Here is a 19,403-nt window from a genome sequence, read left to right as displayed (position 1 = left end):
AACCCACACCTGATCATACGTGAGGGAAAAGGGAAGAAAAGCAGCACAGGGGAGGCCAAGGGCAACTGAGAGACCTAGAGATGCAGAGACTGATGGAGACGGCAGAGACAGACTGAGACCCAGAGAGGGAGAGAAGGCGGACAGGGAGCAGGGGGAGCAGATGGGAGAGGGGGACAGAGACGGAGGAGGAGGAGAGTGGAGGCCAGACAGGGTGGTGGGGAAAAAGAAGTACTCAAGGAGGGTGGGGTAAGAGGGCAGACAACACAAAAGGGACACCAAGGAAAGCCTCTGCCCTTCCCTGAGCTTCCCAGACGTCACCAGCCCATCACCCCACACTTCTGTGTGCACAAAGTCTCCCCCCACCCCAGCAGCTCATGAGGTAGGGGGCACCACCTCCCCCTCTCTCCTGAGATCTGCACATTTAAGATGCAGGTTTCACCTGGGCCTTTCAGGTGCTGAGTGCAGTGACAGAATTTTAGGAGCTGTCTCCTGTTCTCACGGCTCTGAATGATGCCTCTTGCTGGAACACAGGGGCTGTCTGGACGCGAAGGCAATGCGGTGGCTCTGGAGGGGAAGGGCAGAACCCACTAAAGGTGCCAAAGACTGTGGGTGAGTGTGGCCTGGCAACCCCAGGGCGGACTGTCTAATTAGATGGTCTATCTAAGCCCTGACAGGAAAGAGTTGGAACTGAGAATGAGTACATGGTCATTTCCCAGGTCTTTTCCTAAGAGGGTCAACCAGCTAACCCCGAGCGGGTCATCTGGTCACCCTGCATCCTAAGTCATTTGGGGGAAGAAGTTCATGTTTCACCTAACTATTCAAAGCTCAGCTCAAAACTCATGTCTGCCAAGTAACTTCTTGGCTCAACTTTCTTACTTCTTTTTTTAAAATGCTACTTGGGGAACACAGAACATCTTTTATTGGCACAAGTTTTATAGAACCCTTTCCTCTATGCATTTACAACTCACGCCATCACAGCTCCCAACTTAATAATATTGATGATCATAATTTTTTTTGAGACAGTCTTACTATGTCTCCCTCAGTAGAGTGCTGTGGCATCATAGCTCAAACTCTTGGGCTTAAGTAATTCTCTTGCCTCAGCCTCCCAAGTAGATGGGACTACAGGCACCCACCACAACACCCGGCTATTTTTTGTTGCAGTTGTCATTGTTGTTTTAGCTGGCTCAGGCCAGGTTTGAACCCACCAGCCTCAGTGTATGTGGCCGGCGCCCTACCCACTGAGCTACGGTGGGTAGCATATTTTTTCTAAGAGCATTTTGTGTATTAGATTATGTACTTATTCATACAGCGACACTTTCCAGGGCAGCAGGGCTTTGGGGACAGAGACTGGGCTTTGGAATCAAACAGACCTGGACCTGGACCCTCAGTTTACAGCAAGGTTAGGAATACTCAGCCTCATGAAGACTTAGTTTCCTCTTCTGAAGGGAGGAAAAACAACAGTAGACCCCAGAGCGAGGCCACCATCCTCCTAGAAGCTCCTGTCCCAGGAGCTCCTTCCACACTGTGGTCCTTACACCCAGACTCGTAAGGAGTAGGTGGTGACCCAAAGCCATCCAGCCAGGAGCAGGTACCCAGCATTGGCAGGTCCGGAAGAGTCTCACAGCCCTTGGTCCCACAGCAGACCTCCTTCCCCCACTGTTGTAATACATAAATTAATGTAATGACGCCACCCAGGTCATCGCCTCTGAACGTGGAGCTGTCCTGATCCCAATCTTGTTCTTGCCCTGATCTTCTCCTCCCTAGTTTCCTTTCTCTGCCTCGATGGGCTGGTGTGAGAGGGACACACCAATTCTCTAACTTTAAATAACATGAGCTATGTGTATGTCTTAAAAGTTTGCCCTTTTCCCTTAGAAAAATGATTACAGTAGCATTCCTTCACAGCACAGTCTAAGGGTTGCTTAGTCTTTGATACACAGATAGGGCATAATTTGTCAGCTACCACACTGTCAAATTTTTTCGCTTGTTGTACAGGTTGAATATCCCTTATCTGAAGTGCCTGGGATCAGAAGAGTTTCAGATTCTATTTTTGAATTTAGAATATATGAGTTATACCAGTCGAGCATCTCAAATCTGAAAATCCCAAAATTGCTGGGAACATCATGTTGGCACTCAAAAAGATTCAGATTTTGGAGCATTTTGGACTTCTAATTTTTGGATTAGGGTATTTACTATGTGTGTGTGTGTTTGACTATTTTAAAAGACTATCCTTTACAGACATCTTTGTGTATATCTGTGATTGTTCAGCCAAAAGCCTTACAGTCCTATCATCTTGCACAATTCCAGAAAGGCCCTATCACCTTTCTGCCGACATGGCTGGTGGCAGGTGTGATCCGGTCCCTCCTGGCCTTAGACACACTCCTAACCCCCTCTTTGTTGGTGCCAGTGTCGCTGGTGGTGGCAGCAGTGGTTTGCTCTGCTTTAACTTTTGGAGGAAACTTCCGGTCCTCAGTGTTGGCATCCCACTGACACTAAGGGAATAGAGACTGAGGTCTCACATAACCAGAGAGAGGATAGCAAAATAAGCCTCCTGGGCCATCTGTGTCTAAGACCACCTAAAAACAGGGACCTCAGTCAGACTTCAGCATCTGGCCCGAGGCCTCTAACCTAGTTACAAACAGGAATCTTCAATCACCACAAATCACGATCTAGCCCAATGCTGGGCCACAGGACCTGTTGCAATGTGCATTTGCTGAGTAAATGAAAAGATATCTGTTAATTATATTCATGGCTTCTTCAACATACGCGGAAAATAATTACAATTAGGGCAGTTCCTGGAATTAGGAAGGAAGGTCTGTTAGCAAAATCATCATTGTCATCATCAACATCTCTACCAGAGCAATGCCTAATTTTTTCTAACAACTTGGATTTCCCAAACCTGAGTTCTTCCCTACCCATCAACAAAGGAATGACATTTTCAGTGAATTATGTCAGGGAAATAAGGTCTTCCTGCATTATGCTAACATCTTCTGAAATAATAATGCTAGATGCATCACACGAGCTCACAGTCTCTGGGGAGCAGAGCTGGCTGACGTGTTCATACCATGTGGCTTAGAGCCCAGGTCAGCATTTCCATTCCAAAAATCCTATAATTCAAAGCTGTGGCGAATCAAATAAATAGCTAATAGCTAAGTTGTTGCCCCTCTCTTATTCCAGAAAAATAATTTAAAAATTAAATGGTAGATAACGGATATGAGAAGAGTTATGCCTCTGGCAATATTAATCAGTTTGGAACTTACAAAGGACTCCCTATTTCCAAACCCATTTTTCTGCCTTTACCTGAATTTCAGTATTTTTTTTAATTGTGTTGTTGTTATTGTTGTTATTATTATTGCTTTTTAGGGGGAAAATTCCACATTTTAGAATCATAAATGTCAGAGTTAACAAGATGCTGGAAATAATCTAAGCTATACCCCCTACTCCTAAAAATAAACTGTGCCTCTGAGAAGTTATAAATGGCAGAGCCCAAGACTATGGAAATAATGACTTAATTTCATCTTTTCTCAAATCCCATCAGCATTTTGTTTCAAAGACTCTAGAAGCATGATGTATACTAGGCATTTGTCCTTAGGAAGAACTTTATAAGCATCAATTTATGTTGGATGGAATCTTACAGAAACACAAAGCCAGCTTTTTTCGGAGACAATAGACAAAGTCATTTAGATATCAGGAGACCATCCAATTGAACCTCATACCGGAAGGAATGTTAAGCATTTTCTAGTGCCCACTTTTACATCCAAGGTGACTGAACACGACCAAGGCTGTGACGTACAAGGTCACCCAGTTAGAAGGGCAGGGCCGTATTTCCCAGGCTCTCACCCAAGTTCTTCCATTATCAAGCTGACTTTCCTAGATGAGTCTGCTACAGAATCTGACGTTTTAACTTATAACAATTTTCAGGCGGCGCCTGTGGCTCAGTCGGTAAGGCGCCAGCCCCATATACCGAGGGTGGCGGGTTCAAACCCGGCCCCGGCCAAACTGCAACCAAAAAATAGCCGGGCGTTGTGGCGGGCGCCTGTAGTCCCAGCTACTCGGGAGGCTGAGGAAGAGAATCGCTTAAGCCCAGGAGTTGGAGGTTGCTGTGAGCTGTGTGAGGCCACGGCACTCTACCAAGGGCCATAAAGTGAGACTCTGTCTCTACAAAAAAAAAAAAACTTATAACAATTTTCCTTGTTATAAAATACGGACTCGCGACCCTGGCAGTTTGAAGGCTGGGCACCATGGCACACCTGTCCTTTTCAGTCTCCCTCCATAGTTTAAAGGTAACCTTTTTTTCTCACAATCTACCAGGTCCTTTGATCTTAAAAGGCAAGACAAAAATACCACAAACATGGCCCCTTATAATAAAAGACAAGCGAAGTCCTGAGCAGCAAAGTGATGCAGATGACACAGGCACCTGTCACCAACGAGGCCAAACGTGCTTCCATTCTCTCCTCCTTGCTGCCCCTGGCCACTGGTCAGACCCTTCTGGCCAGGCTGCACTGGCTGAGGACCGGCTTGTCCACGTGAAGGCTAAAAGCCTTCAGATAAAGCCTTCATGGCGCCCACCCTGGGAGGCTGGTCTCAGCATCCTCCTCTGCCACTGTCCGTGACACTTCAGTTAAGCTCCAGCCCTCTCAGTCAGCTCAGCGATAAAATAGCAGCGTTCTCTCCAGCCCTGACATGCTGCAGCATAAGATTCAAGGGACAGCAGTGGAAGAGATGAACCCAGGTGACCTCCTCACGTACTGCTTTCAAATCCCAACCCCGTTTTCTCTCTCTCTGCCCCAAACCAGCCAGCCTGCGGGGGCGGAGTGACGCTGTAGAGTGGGTGGGAGATCACTGGAGTGCAAAGAATTGCATGATCCCCACCGACAACGGGAAGGGCCAGGGAGGGATGGGCAAAAGACAAAACAAGCAGAGATGCCCAGGAACGAAGCAGAGAATGTGGGTGGGAGGGCTGATTCCTACCAGATCAAACGCTCTGAAGGCACAGGCTCAGCCCTGCCAGGAAAACGGTTAGGGAGTCCTAGAGCTGCTGCCACTGAACGTCTTGCCGCTGCGTTACACTGACCAGAGTTCTGTAACCAGGATCTGCTGCAGCCCACCCAAAGATGGGGCACAAAGCTATAAAAGTCCCTCGTGTGTGTTGTCCTGGAAGACTTGTACGACCGACAATCTCTGCTCGCACAGCAGTGAGCCGCACACATACACATACTGTGAAATCGCCGTCTGGAGCCAGACTCACAACTTCACACCCTGGCTGTGACCAAGTCAACCAGCTGCTGTCCAGCTCTTCCTGTTGCTTAGATCCCAACACTGCACTACTCCAGGGGGCGCCCTTCCCATTTGCAGTCACCATAAACCTGTATACTTAATATGACAATTTTCTGGTTGATGTCAGTATAGGTTTTGAAGAAAGGACAGCAGAAGGATCACGTGGCCTCGTGGCAGGGCCGCCCATTCCGAATCCACACAAAAGCACACTAGTAGTCTCAGCACACAGAAGAACACGGAATCTATGACTATCTTTCCTGTGCTCATATTAACTACAATCTACCCAGTAGTGACACCTCCACAGCTCTATTCGGGATCCCTAGATCTTCCACAAGTGTTATCAAGATGACAGATAGCCTTAAAAAGGTAAAAATACCCATAAAATGTGAGATCCCATACGTAACAAAAGTCCATATTCCAGTAGGGGTCACCCACAGAAATTTTACTGTTCATCTGGAGAATCTCAAGAATGTAATAACCTACCTCCCAGGCTCACTGGAAGCTTCTAAAGAGCTCTGGCAAGCCTCAGAATTGAGAATAATTCACCTAGGGGGGTCACCCTTGGCAAAAAGGGGGAGATGCGATCCAGAATCCAAAACACAGCTGGAGACGGCCCTCGCACACACCAGACAAATCCAGAGCATTGCAGAATGTTCACGGAGAACTCGATCACCCAGCAAGAGGGAGAAATGAGGTCCCATCTGTGCCTCATCTAAATAGGTCACATGGGATGACCCCATGTAGCCACAAAATGTTAAAGATTCTGTCTCAGTCTCAAAACCGGACTATGTTTTTGATGCTCTCTATTTAAAGTCAGGTTTACTGAGGCATAATTTACATAGAGTACAGTTGCTCTTTTAGTGTACAATTCTATGGGTTGGAAAAACTCACACAGTTAACCACCACACAATTAAGACACAAGGTTCAGCATCCCCAGAATTCCATTGTGCCTCTTTATAGTCAGCCCTGCCCCAGCCCCTGAAAACCCCTGATCTAATAAAACCAGCCCTATAGTCAGCCCTGCCCCAGCCCCTAAAAGCCCCTGATCTAACTGTACCATAATACAAATTTCCGCGCTGTTTGGGCTTCCCCGTAAACATTCACCAGGTTTCACTGATTCTAAGACACCCACACTTCCACACCAGATTTGAACACTCTGAAATTAGAATCTATTTCACAACCACAGCATTTTACACTTAGAATTGGCAACTATTTTTGCTTTTAGAGACACATAAAATGACAATGTGTCTTATAATCGATGGCACTTAAAAAAAGTCAATGAAGCACAATATTAAGTCTTTTATACCATTCATTGTGTACTTCCTATATTTTTCTAGGTATTGGAAATACAAAAAAGAAAAAAAAATGAACACATCCTCGAAAAACTATCCCTGAGAGAAGGAAACAGATAAGCAAGGATAACATGTATAACCGGGGTCACCCATTCTCTAGGATCAAGCTAACTTATCTCTGGATTGCCTTCCCTTCTACTTTTAGGAAATATTTCCCCCAAATCATATCCTTTCACATACACAGGAAATGAACGCAGGGCACAGGCAGTTACCATCCAGCTTCCCTCTGCTCATTCCAAGAAAGAGTTATTGCCCCACATCTGACCCAGTGCCCAGGAATAATCCAATTATTTTTTTCCACATTAAAGTGCTGTAGTACAGAAGTCTCATTTCAGTGTTCAACAGCTGCAAGGCTTTTGTGACATTATTGAAGTCACTGAAAATAACCGTCCAATCTGTGAAGGGTAGATGTCCTACCCAAAGCCCTCACAGACATGTTTCAAGGTCCCCCCCAATTCTTCCCAGGACAACTTTTAATGGGCAACATAGAGAAGAAAAGTTAATGCCCTTACCTGGTTCTTGAAAGTGTTCTTCATTTGACAGAGTTCTAGACAAGACAAGTATTAATGCTTCTTTGAATTGATCAAAGTGTACCTAAAAAAAGCAATTAGAAATAAACTGAAAAATCATTCCCATAGCTCTAAGAATTCAAATCTATCTGTAAAGTATCAGAACTGTCTGTTCCCATCCTGACAGCCTTGGAGTGAGTCATAACCCATTCTGTCGCCCTTTTTCTTCATTTCTTTAAAGCACAGATGGAAAAATGGCTGATCATTTTTGACACCCAGTACCCAAAAGGCTAATATCAATATCCATATCCATTCAACCCCCCAGGGGAAAATTTATATAGCAAAATCCTCTTTATAAACTCAGAGAAAAATAGGTTTAAAAGTCTTAGCTCCTTTTGTTTTTCTGAACAAGACCAGAAGAGAAAGATGTCAGGTTGGATATAATGGAAAACTTCCCCAGTAAACAATCCACTTATCAGAGCCTCATAGAGGCTTTCATTGCTTAAGATATTCTAAAGGGGAGTAAACCATCTTTTGAGGACGACTTGAATACAGTCCTGCCTACGGCAGACATATCATATTTATCTCCCAAAGCCCCTATTATTCTATAAACAAGCAAAAATCAATAGCAAACACAAAGGATAAAAGAACCTTGAGAATCATTTTCCTGAATTCTTACAAATACAATTATCCTGATTCATGTGGGAAAGAATAAGTTTTATTTAAGTGAATACAACAGGGATATTTCTTTGCTTTCATGAGTACAAGAATTTTCTTTACGGCCACCTGTATTCTTCTACAACTAAGATTTATGTGATCTCACCCTGGAACTGGAGGAAAATGTGGTATTTCTTCTCATCATAATTCTGTTTGAAAATATGACACCTATTTACCCAGAACCCCAAATGTAAATATAAATATGATTTTGGTAAATTTGTCATTTGTGCTTCTATGGGTCTCTTTTGATACCATTATAAAACACTGCCTAGAGGTTTATGTACAGGTGACAGACAAAAAAAAAAAAAAAACCCAAAACAAAAAACACTTCTAAATTAAATTTGAAAAGCAGCAAACCTCATTAGTTATTGAAAAACTGGAGGAAAAAAAAATCACGTCTTTTCTGTGAAAATCCAAGGAGAGGAATCCATTGACATTTGTATGTCATCAAATTATATTGGCTTGCAGTGCACCACTCTCTCCCAAAGATTATGTGATTTCACTACCATAACCACTATATTAGTTTTAATTAATTGAAATTACTTTCAATCATATTCCTTTTCAATTATATGGACTTGATTTCTAAAAATGTTTAATTGTATACAAGTACAGTATAACCTCCATAGCTGACCACCTCCCCACACTGACCATCGCCCTAAGTTGATCTAATTTTCACAGACCAGACATGCACCATATGTACACATCAGTACAGAGGCCTGGTTTCTTATGCTGACCAGCTCTGCCTGTTGACCAGTACAATCCCTTGTGTAGTCAACTTAAAGAGGTTCTACTGTATTTAAGGCACTTGATAATTTGATATAAAATAATCACCACAATCAAGCTAATTAATATATCCATTATCTCACATGGTTAAAATCTTTTTAAAAAAAAATTTGCTGGAAAGAACATTTAGAATTTACCCTTCTAGCAAGTTTCAAGTTAGACTTTATGGATTTTAAATTTCCGCACAATCTAAGGAGCCAGAGTGCAGGTCTGTCAAGGAAAAAGGCAGGCCAGGCATTTGCTAAACAGCCCAGGTGAACCATCCTTGGAAGGGTTACCAGATTGTAGAAATGGAGGCTGTGCTAATTAGCTCTCACAGCTGACAGGTTTCAAAAAAGCCCCAGGGGGAGGGGGCCAGGCCCTGCTATTGTTGCCCAGTCAGCGATGGGCTCCAATGCACAGGCAAGGGGGTCTTCCCATCGGCCAGTTTTACACCATCAGACAACCCAAGAGCTGTGCCACTCAGGGCCCCTCCAACAGGTGCCCACCAATTCCCACCAGGCTCTGCCCCTCACTTCCTGCTGTGAGCTGGCTACATTACTGAACCCCTCAAGCTTTAGTTTGCTGCTCTGCAGAGATGGGGATATACGCAGGGTGTCCATGAAGGTTGTGTGCAATTTAAAATAGTTTAACATAGTAAATTGCACACAAACTTTATGGATACCCTGTACATATAAATACTCACACACACAGATAAATATATATATGACAACTGATATTTATTATTTGCGTAACAAATACTTATTGAGCAGCTGCTCAATAAATGTGCTGGGCAGTGTACTATGCTCTGGCGATGTAGCAGTTAATGAAAGTGATGGAAATCCCTGCCGCCCACCACGGAGCTCAGACTCCCCCGAAACGCCACAGGGACTTCAGGCAGGCACTGTGCTAAGGGCACTCTGTGTATTTAGGTTATTTATGACACCACCTCCCTGCACTAGGGTGATAAAACAAGAATTATGTATAGCATCTAGAACGTCCTTAGACTTACCAGGTACCAGCGAGTGGTAGTTCTATTAATAGGTTGGGTAGCAGGGATGACTGTTCCCACTACTTTTTTCAGAGAAACAAGGCCATGTTTTCCAGTAAAGCAACTGGCCAGCCATGGAGTGACTGAGCTAGCCCAGTGGCAGTGGTGCTGGGGCTGCGGGGGGGTCCAGGGGCCTGCCTGGTCCCCCAGGACCTGTGGTGTCACACACCACAGAAACCCGTCCAGTTTGCAGTGTTTAGCAACCACAGCTCTGAGTGTCTCCTCTTAGGATACTAATGGAGGCAGATGAAACCGGAGACTCCCCTTGCTACTGTTACAAGCTGAACAGAAAGAGGCTTCCCTTTCAAAAGGGAACTATTTGTCTTTAGAATTTCAAATCCTTTACCCTTGATTCTGTGGGGCTCTCCTGGGTCTTCTAAAGGCATTAGTGTTGACAGAGGTGATTAGAAAAAGCCCTTTGGAATTTGGTCCTGACATAGTTAGCTGTCAAGGTCATGCAGGTGTCTATATATCCCAACTTTACTCCCCCTGACACGTGACAAAGACACCTATGACCTGGTATTAATTCTAATCAACTTCCAAGGCTTTATAAGAGGCCTAAGGATCCCTTGAACGTGGTATAACAAGCACACAAACTACCAGGACGCCATAAACCTCACGTACAGACTCAACTCTCTGGAGCCCAGCGGACCATCAGGACACCAGTGGCGTCAAAGCTGAGGCAGGTGGCATAAAACCCACGTGCTCTTCTCTTACAAAATGAGTATTTTGTAAATAAGAGTACATGTACCGACAATTTCCCATTTCCCCTGTGTCTGACAGCTTTAGGGGCGACTTTTGGGACACCCTGTAGTTCGCCCCTCCATCCCTGACAAACCCCACCCCCCACAAAATCCACACACCATTCAGCAGTTCTTCAAAACCACTTGCAGCTGCTTTAAGTTCCACTTTGATCAAGCTGTTCTTGAAGGGGCAGGGAGACAGGGCCCTTGGATTTAAATAGCAGTAAAGGCCACCTCTTTCAAAGAGCTGACTCTCTAGGAGGCAGGTGACTGCTATTTTCCATCAATTCTCATGAATATTGATGTGGTGGAAAAGCCCCTTAGGGCAGAGTCAGAACCCAAATGTTGACACACCCGCTATTGTGAAGAACTGAGCACCAGGGTGCCCACTTGCTCAGTACTGGAATTCTTAGGGACCACTTTCTTCCTCCAAGGAGTTTATAACTATTATATTATGTTAAAATTTAGAAATCATCACAAATATACAATATAATTAAGTCTCACCTGGTAACAAGCTTCCACACCCAGTTGGTACCTCCTTATTTGAATAGTAATTGCTGCCTCTTATTTTACCAGCATCCCTACATCTCATAAGCCTCAAAGGGCAGTTTGCAGCAATGGGAAAATTACACGACTGACTAAAAACACACATGACATTTAGACTAAATTAACAGCAAGACTAGTCAAGTCTGACATTGTTTGTCCTGTGTCCCCACCACGTAGTAGAGCTCATTACTTGCTCTCCATGTTTGATGTGAATTCTTTTTTGGAAAAGAGGTAAAGGCACCACACAGAAAACAAATTCAGTTTCAAACCACAAAAAACCTGTAACAGGAAGTAGAATAAGGAACCTAACTTTGCATAAAATCAGCGGGTGGGATCCCAGAGATGGAGGGCACAGTCTCCAGCCGGGCACAGGCTGCAGCTCCAGCAGACCCTCGGTGGGAGAGCCCAACCCAGCACTCGCCCAGGGGAGCTGGCAAACAAGCCAAATGAGCTTAGACGGTCGGGATCTATGAACACAAAGGGAAATCGAGGAAAGAACAATAAAGACTTTCAGCCTTAGTTGAAATGGGTTTAGAAATACGGACTCATCAGAAGGTTGATGTTCAGGGAAATAATGTTTATAGCATTATGCAAAGAGAAACAACAGATTAAGAAAGGAACATAGTTTCATTAATGTTTTCATCTAAGCCAAGTATTTGGGTAATTGTAGCTTAGTAGTCATTTACTGCAGGCAATGTAAGGGGAGGCAAAGGACACTTTATTTATTTATCTATTTATTGAGACAGAGTTTCACTTTGTCACCCTCAATAGAGTGCTGTGGCATCACAGCTCAGCAACCTCAAACTTTTGGGCTCAAGTGATTCTCTTGCCTCAGCCTCCTGAGTAGCTGGGACTATAGATGCCTGCCACAACGCCCAGCTATTTTAGAGACAGGGTCTTGCTCTTGGTTAGGTGGGTCTTGAACTCCTGAGCTCAAGCAATCTTCCTGCCTTGGCCTCAGAGTGCTAGGATTACATGTGTGAGCCACCACGCCCAGCCAGAAAAGACCACTTTAAAAGGCAGGGTTTTTAAACCTAAAGCAGCCACACAAAGTTGGACTCCAAGACTGACCCAAGGAGCCATCCCCACAGATGACAAATCTTTGCACACACAAAGATTCAAACCACCACCACACAAGAAGGCTTCTAGTAAATTCATTCTCCACTCTGACAGACTTCCTGAGATCATTACTGGGAGCCCCTATTTATCAAAGACCTGCTCTGGGTGTACGGGGGTTCAGGAAAGCATTCAGGTAGACACAATGGGTTAACTGTCCCTGGCTCTATGATACACAATCTCCCCATAATCTCGTAAGGAGGGCATCATTTTTCCCATTATACAGATGAAGAAAATGAGGCTCATAGTATTTAAAATGACATGCCCATATAGCCCACCAGTGGCAAGAGGCAGTACTTGAATCCAGGTCTGACTCCAAAGACCACTCTAACAGTATTTGGCGTGGAGGTGAGGTGTGTGGAGGCAGATGAGGATGAGGTTCATTTTTGTGTATTTGGAGCTTGAGGAAGCTGTGAAGGTATGCATTTCAATGGGAGTCTAGGGTCTCATCCTGCCACTGTCTCCAATGAGTTGTCTGGTTTGGATGAGCCTTTCCAGGTTCTGTGTTTCTCCATCATACAGACGACCTCTGAGATCTAAAATTTGTGCTGGACACTGCAGACCTGTAAATCTCTGCATCCATATGGGAAGCCAACTCCTAACAGTATCAGCGGAATATTGGCGAAATCTAATGAGCATTCCTGCCGGCATCTTCTCTGGCAAAGGAGATGGGTATTATGAAATAAAGTCGGCAGCGAAGAGCTGTTAAGCACTTGTTCCTACTTGCTGTGCAGTGTCCGGGGTCAGTGGCTCTACCCTCTGCCCAAAGGGCACACTAAATACTTTGGAAGAGACGCAAGGGCTTACAGCACACAAAACCAAACCTAATTTCACAATGGGTTTGATGAGAAAGTATTAACACAGAATAGAAGCAAGTTCAGCAGCCTCCTAATAAGAAGATCTTCTTATCTATAAAGGGAGAACCACAGACCTTTAGGAGTTCACATCAACCCCAAATGAGATTCCTGTAAAGGAATGATGGTTTACCCAGAGTCACAAGACCAACATGGGAATTCAGAAAACAAAAATCACGCCCACCATTTCCAGTTAAACCGTGTTAACCACTAAGACAAAGCAAATGTTTAGACATTTGAGAGATAGTGAGAAAGGATCCACCTTTCCTTCCAATAGGTACAGAGGGAACACAGTCGTGGTTATAAATATAAGTAAGTGGTGCCATCATGGGGTAGACACTACTTGATGACTGAGCACAATTTTGCACACACAAAGAATAAGTCCAAATAGTCCTTCACAGGAAGAACTTAACTTGGGGTTTACTCTTCAAATGATTAAAATATGTACAGGTGGCTCACGCCTGTAATCCCAGCATTCTGGGAGGCTGAGGTGGAAGAATCACCTGAGCTCAGGAATTAGATACCAGCCTGAACAAGAGCAAGACCCATCTCTAATAAAAATAGAAAAACTAGAACAATCCAAGATGGCGGCTGAGTAACAGCTTCCCTGCACCTGGGCACGGTGAGTCTGGGGAGATAAGACTCCAGGCATCTCTGGCTGGTGGGATCTGCTTATAATCATCCCTTTGAGGATACAGGGAGTCAGCAAGAGACTTCTGGACCCCAAGAGGAGGACAAAAACAGTGGAAAACTGTTAAGTGGTTGCGTGTGTCCAATAGACCTAATCCTGCTGGCAGCCGTAAGTATAAGCAGCAGTGAGACTGCAAACTGGAAAGGCCTTACCTATGAACCGTTTCGGTATTTTTGGACTTGGCATTCAGTTGAACTGCCCTGGGGAGAGGTTGAGCAGGAGTGTGGAGAACTTTGGGCATTGTCTAGGGCCCCAGACTGAGCTGTTGAGCTGGACGGAGCTAACAGTGTTCGGCTGTGGGCGGCAGGGAGGCATTGTAAGAGAACTGTCCTGGCAAGCTCCGCCCTCAGGGTCGCAGAGCAAGGATCGGGGCAAGAGCTAGTAACCTAGTGACTGAGCAGCCTAAAGGTGGGGACTGAGCTGCCCTACAGCCTTAACCCTCAGGGGCAGAGTGAGACCGGTTTTGGCACCCTAGAGCCTGGGGCTGTTGCCCTGGGTAGAGTGCCGTGGTGTCACAGCTCATACAACCTCAATCCCCTGGGCTTGGTGCCTCCCAGACCTCCATAAGAGCTGTGCTGCAACCCCAGATCTGTGACCCGCGCCTGCCGGGCCTCCGCATGACCTGACCAGGAACTGCAGGAGCCACGCAACCCTGCGTCCTCCCTCCTGTACCCTTCCTGCCTCCACACCGGCCGGCTCATCAGGCCAGGGACTCGGGTAGCTGCGTGCCCTCTGGAGCCCTCCCTGCCTCTGCACAGAGCCCTTCTCCTGCTGGAGCCTTGGGCTCTCTGTGCCAAAGTCGCTGGATGCCAGGCACTCCCAGAACCGTGCGCACCATCTTCCGCCCTGTTGCTGGATCCAGGTGTGTCACACTCCAAAGCCGCCTCCACAACCAGAACTCCCAGGCTGGGGCAGCCCGAGAGGAACTACACAGGGTCACTCCCTACAAAGATCCAGCAACATTAGAATGATCCCGCTGGAGTCTAATATTAGAGAGACACCTCCCCAACTCTGAGGATGGCCAGAGGCAATGGTGAAAAACAATCATGAGGTGAAATCAACAGAAAAACTCTGGCAATATGAATAATCAGAGTGGATCAACTGCCCCAAAGGATCAATGGGGCAGACACAGCACAAGATCCCATGCACGAACAAATAGCTGAGATGTCAGAAATCGAATTCAGTATCTAGATAGCAAATAAGATCGAATTAGAATTCCAAGCAGTAACCCAAAAGATATCTCAAGAATTCAACACATTCAAAGACCAAATGACCAAAGATTTTGACACACTGAGACAAGAAGTTGCAGCCCTCAAAGATCTGAGAAACACAGTAGAATCCCCCAGTAACAGAATGGAGCAAGCAGAAGAATTTCTGACATTGAAGACAAGCTTTCAAATGCTCCCAAACTCTCAAAGAGGAGGAGAAATGGAGGGCAAAAACAGATCGCTCTCTCAGAGAGCTCTGGGATAATTCAAAGAAAACCAATATTCGTCTTATAGGGATCCCTGAAAGCGACAAAGTGGCTTTGCAAGGCACAGAGTCTCTTCTCCATGAGATTATGAAGGAGAACTTTCCAGACATGCCAAGAGATTCTGAAATTCAGAACGCAGACAGTTTCAGAACTCCAGCATGACTTAATCCAAATAAGACATCCCCCAGACACATCATAATCAATTTCACTAAAGTTAATATGAAGGAGAAAATTCTGAAAGCAGAATCACCTATAAGGGCAAGAATATTAGAATAACTACAGATCTCTGCTGAAACCTTTCAAGCTAGAAGAGGATGGTCATCGACTTTTAATCTCCTAAAACAAAATAACTTTCAACCAGAATCCTGTACCCAGTTAAACTGAGTTTCATTTATGATGGAGAAATTAAATACTTTAATGACATTCACATGTTGAAGAAATTTGCCATAACTAAACCAGCTCTCCAAGATATTCTCAGACCTATCCTTCATAAAGACAGCGTAACCCTCCACCACAAAAGTAAACCCACCCAGAAAATTTTGATCAAATTCCAACTTCCACAGTCGCAAAAGGATTAAAAATGTCCACTGGAATCTCAAAAGGCTTATCAATATTCTCAATTAATGTGAATGGTTTAAAATGTCCTCTAAAGAGGCACAGGTTGGCTGACTAGATACAAAAACTCAAGCCAGATATCTGCTGCATACAAGAATCTCATCTTACATTAAAAGACAAATATAGACTCAAGGTGAAAGGATGGTCATCTATACTCCAGGCAAATGGAAAGCAGAAAAAAGCAGGCATTGCAATCCTATTCACAGATGCAATAGGCTTTAAACCAACCGTAATAAGGAAGGATAAGGATGGACACTTCATATTTGTTAAAGGTAATATTCAATATGAGATTTCAATTATTAATATTTATGCACCCAACCAGAACTCTGCACCTCAATTTATAAGAGAAACTCTAACAGACATGAGCAACTTGATTTCCTTCAGTTCCACAGCAGTTGGAGATTTTAACACCCCTTTAGCAGTGCTGGATAGATCCCCCCAAAAGAAGCTAAGCCAAGAAATTTTAGATTTAAACTTAATCATTCAACATCTGGATTTAACAGACATCTACAGAACATTTCATCCAAAAAAACTGAATACACCATCTTCTCATCAGCCCACGGAACATACTCCAAAATGGACCACATCCTAGGCCACAAATATAACCTCAGCAAATTTAAAAAAAAACAGAAATTATTCCTTGCATCTTCTCAGACCATCATGGAATAAAAGTTGAACTCAATAACAACAGGAACCTGCATACCCATACAAAAACATGGAAGCTAAACAACCTTATGCTGAGGGATAGATGGGTTATAGACGAGATTAAGAAGGAAATCACCAAATTTTTGGAACACAACAACAATCAAGACATGAATTACCAGGACCTCTGGGATACTGCAAAGGCAGTCCTAAGAGGGAAATTTATAGCACTGCAAGCCTTCCTCAAGAAAACGCAAAGAGAGGAAGTTAATAACTTAATGGGACATCCCAAGTAACTGGAGAAGGAAGAACACTCCAACCCCAAACGCATTAGAAAAAAAGAAATAACCAAAATCAGAGTAGAATTAAATGAAATTGAAAACAAAAGAATTATATAACAGATCAATAAATCAAAAAGTTATTTTTTTGAAAAGATCAATAAAATAGATAAACCTTTGGCCAAACTCACCACGAAAAAAAAGAATAAAATCTCTAATTTCATCAATCAGAAATGATAACGATGAAATAACAACAGACCCCTTAGAAATTCAAAAAATCCTTAACGAATACTACAAGAAACTCTACGTTCAGAAATATGAAAATTTGAAAGAAATCAACCGATATCTGGAAGTATGCCACCTTTCAAGACTTAGCCAGAATGAAGTGAAAATGTTGAACAGGCCTATATCAAGTTCTGAAATAGCATCAACTATACAAAATCTCCCTAAAAAGAAAAGCCCAGGACCAGATGGCTTTACGTCAGAATTCTACCAAAACTTTCAAGAACTAGTACCTATACTACTAAACCTCTTCCAAAATATAGAAAAAGAAGGAATATCACCCAATACATTCTATGAAGCAAACATCACCTTGATTCCCAAACCAGGGAAAGACCCAACAAGAAAAGAAAATTATAGACCAATATCACTAATGAATATTGATGCTAAAATACTCAATAAGATCCTAACAAACAGAATCCAACAACACATCAAAAAAATTATACACCACCACCAAGTGGGATTTATCCCAGGGTCTCAAGGCTGGTTCAATATACGTAAATCTATAAATGTAATTCAGCACATAAACAAACTAAAAAATAAGGACCATACGATTCTTTCAATTGATGCAGAAAAAGCTTTTGATAATATCCAGCACCCTTCATGATCAGAACACTTAAGAAAATTGGTATAGAAGGGACATTTCTTAAACTAATAGAGGCCATCTACAGCAAACCCACAGCTAATATCGTAGTCAATGGAGTTAAATTCCACTTAGATCAGGAACCAGGAGAGGTTGCCCATTGTCTCCATTGCTCTTTAACATTGTAATGGAAGTTTTAGCCATTGCAATTAGGGAAGAAAAGGCTATCAAGGGTATCCACATAGGGTCAGAAGAGATCAAACTTTCACTCTTCACAGATGATATGATTGTATATCTGGAAAACACCAGGGATTCTACTACAAAACTTTTAGAAGTGATCAAGGAATACAGCAATGTCTCAGGATACAAAATCAACACCCATAAATCTGTAGCCTTTATATATACCAACAATAACCAAGCCGAAAAACAGTCAAGGACTCTATTCCTTTCACAGTAGTGCCAAAGATGATGAAATACTTGGGAGTACACCTAACAAAGGATGTGAAAGATCTCTACAAAGAGAACTATGAAACTTTAAGAAAAGAAATAGCTGAAGATGTTAACAAATGGAAAAACATACCATGCTCATGGCTGGGAAGAATCAACATTGTTAAAATGTCTATACTACCCAAAGCAATATATAATTTTAATGCAATTCCTATTAAAGCCCCATTGTCATATTTTAAAGATCTTGAAAAAATAATACTTCATTTTATATGGAATCAGAAAAAACCTCGAATAGCCAGAACATTACTCAGCAATAAAAACACAGCAGGAGGAATCATGCTACCATACCTGAGACTGTATTATAAATCGATAGTGATCAAAACAGCATGGTATTGGCAGAAAAACAGAGAAGTAGATGTCTGGAACAGAATAGAGAACCAAGAGATGGATCCAGCTACTTACCATTATTTGATCTTTGACAAGCCAATTAAAAACATTCAGTGGGGAAAAGATGCCCTATTTAACAAATGGTGCTGGGTGAACTGGCTGGCAACCTATAGAAGATTGAAACTAGACCCACACCTTTCACCATTAACTAAGATAGACTCTCACTGGATAAAAGATTTAAACTTAAGACATGAAACTATAAAAATACTTGAAGAAAGTGCAGGGAAAACTCTTGAAGGAATCGGCCTGGGTGAATATTTTATGAGGACAACACCCCAGGCAATTGAAGCAGTATCAAAAATACACTACTGGGACCTGATCAAACTAAAAAGCTTCTGCACAGCCAAGAACATAGTAAGTAAAGCAAGCAGACAGCCCTCAGAATGGGAGAAAATATTTGCAGGTTTTTTCCAATAATATTTCCAATAATGGTCTAATAACCAGAATCCCCAGAGAACTCAAATGTATGAGCAAGAAAAGAACACGTGATCCCATTTCAGGGTGGGCAAGGGACTTGAACAGAAACTTCTCTAAAGAAGACAGATGCATGATCTACAGACACATGAAAAAAAGCTCATCATCCTTAATCATCAGAGAAATGCAAATCAAAACTACTTTGAGATACCACCTAACCCCAGTAAGAGTAGCCCACATAACAAAATCCCAAAACCAGAAATGTTGGCGTGGATGTGGAGAAAAGGGCACACTTCTACACTGCTGGTGGGAATGCACACTAATATGTTCCTTCTGGAAGGATGTTTGGAGAATACTTAGAGACCTAAAAATAGACCTGCCATTCGATCCTATAATTCCTTTACTAGGTTTATACCCAGAAGACCAAAAGTCACAATATAACAAAGACATCTGTACCAGAATGTTTATTGCAGCCCAATTCATAATTGCTAAGTCATGAAAGAAGCCCAAGTGCCCATCCACCCACGAATGGACTAGCAAATTGTGGTACATGTATACCATGGAATATTATGCAGCCTTAAAGAAAGATGGAGACTTTACCTCTTTCAT

At 43.3% G+C, this 19,403-nt stretch overlaps 1 protein-coding gene across 9 annotated transcripts in view; it reads right to left on the bottom strand.

Moving 5' to 3' along the window:
- The window catches only part of NIN (ninein), a 114,210-nt gene that overhangs the window by 81,495 nt on the left and 13,312 nt on the right, over positions 1 to 19,403 (bottom strand). For all 9 annotated transcript variants that reach the window (XR_008380875.1, XM_053596230.1, XM_053596226.1 and 6 more), the window contains one exon: positions 7,139 to 7,220. Coding sequence is in view for 8 of the 9 variants with exons in the window: in XM_053596230.1 (XP_053452205.1) it covers positions 7,139 to 7,220 (82 nt within the window). In the remaining variant the exon portion in view is untranslated. The remainder of the gene's footprint in view (positions 1 to 7,138; positions 7,221 to 19,403) is intronic.

This window comes from Nycticebus coucang, chromosome 6 (assembly GCF_027406575.1).
Source record: "Nycticebus coucang isolate mNycCou1 chromosome 6, mNycCou1.pri, whole genome shotgun sequence".
Classification (NCBI taxonomy): domain Eukaryota; kingdom Metazoa; phylum Chordata; class Mammalia; order Primates; family Lorisidae; genus Nycticebus; species Nycticebus coucang.
This window is presented reverse-complemented; position numbering and strand designations above follow the sequence as displayed.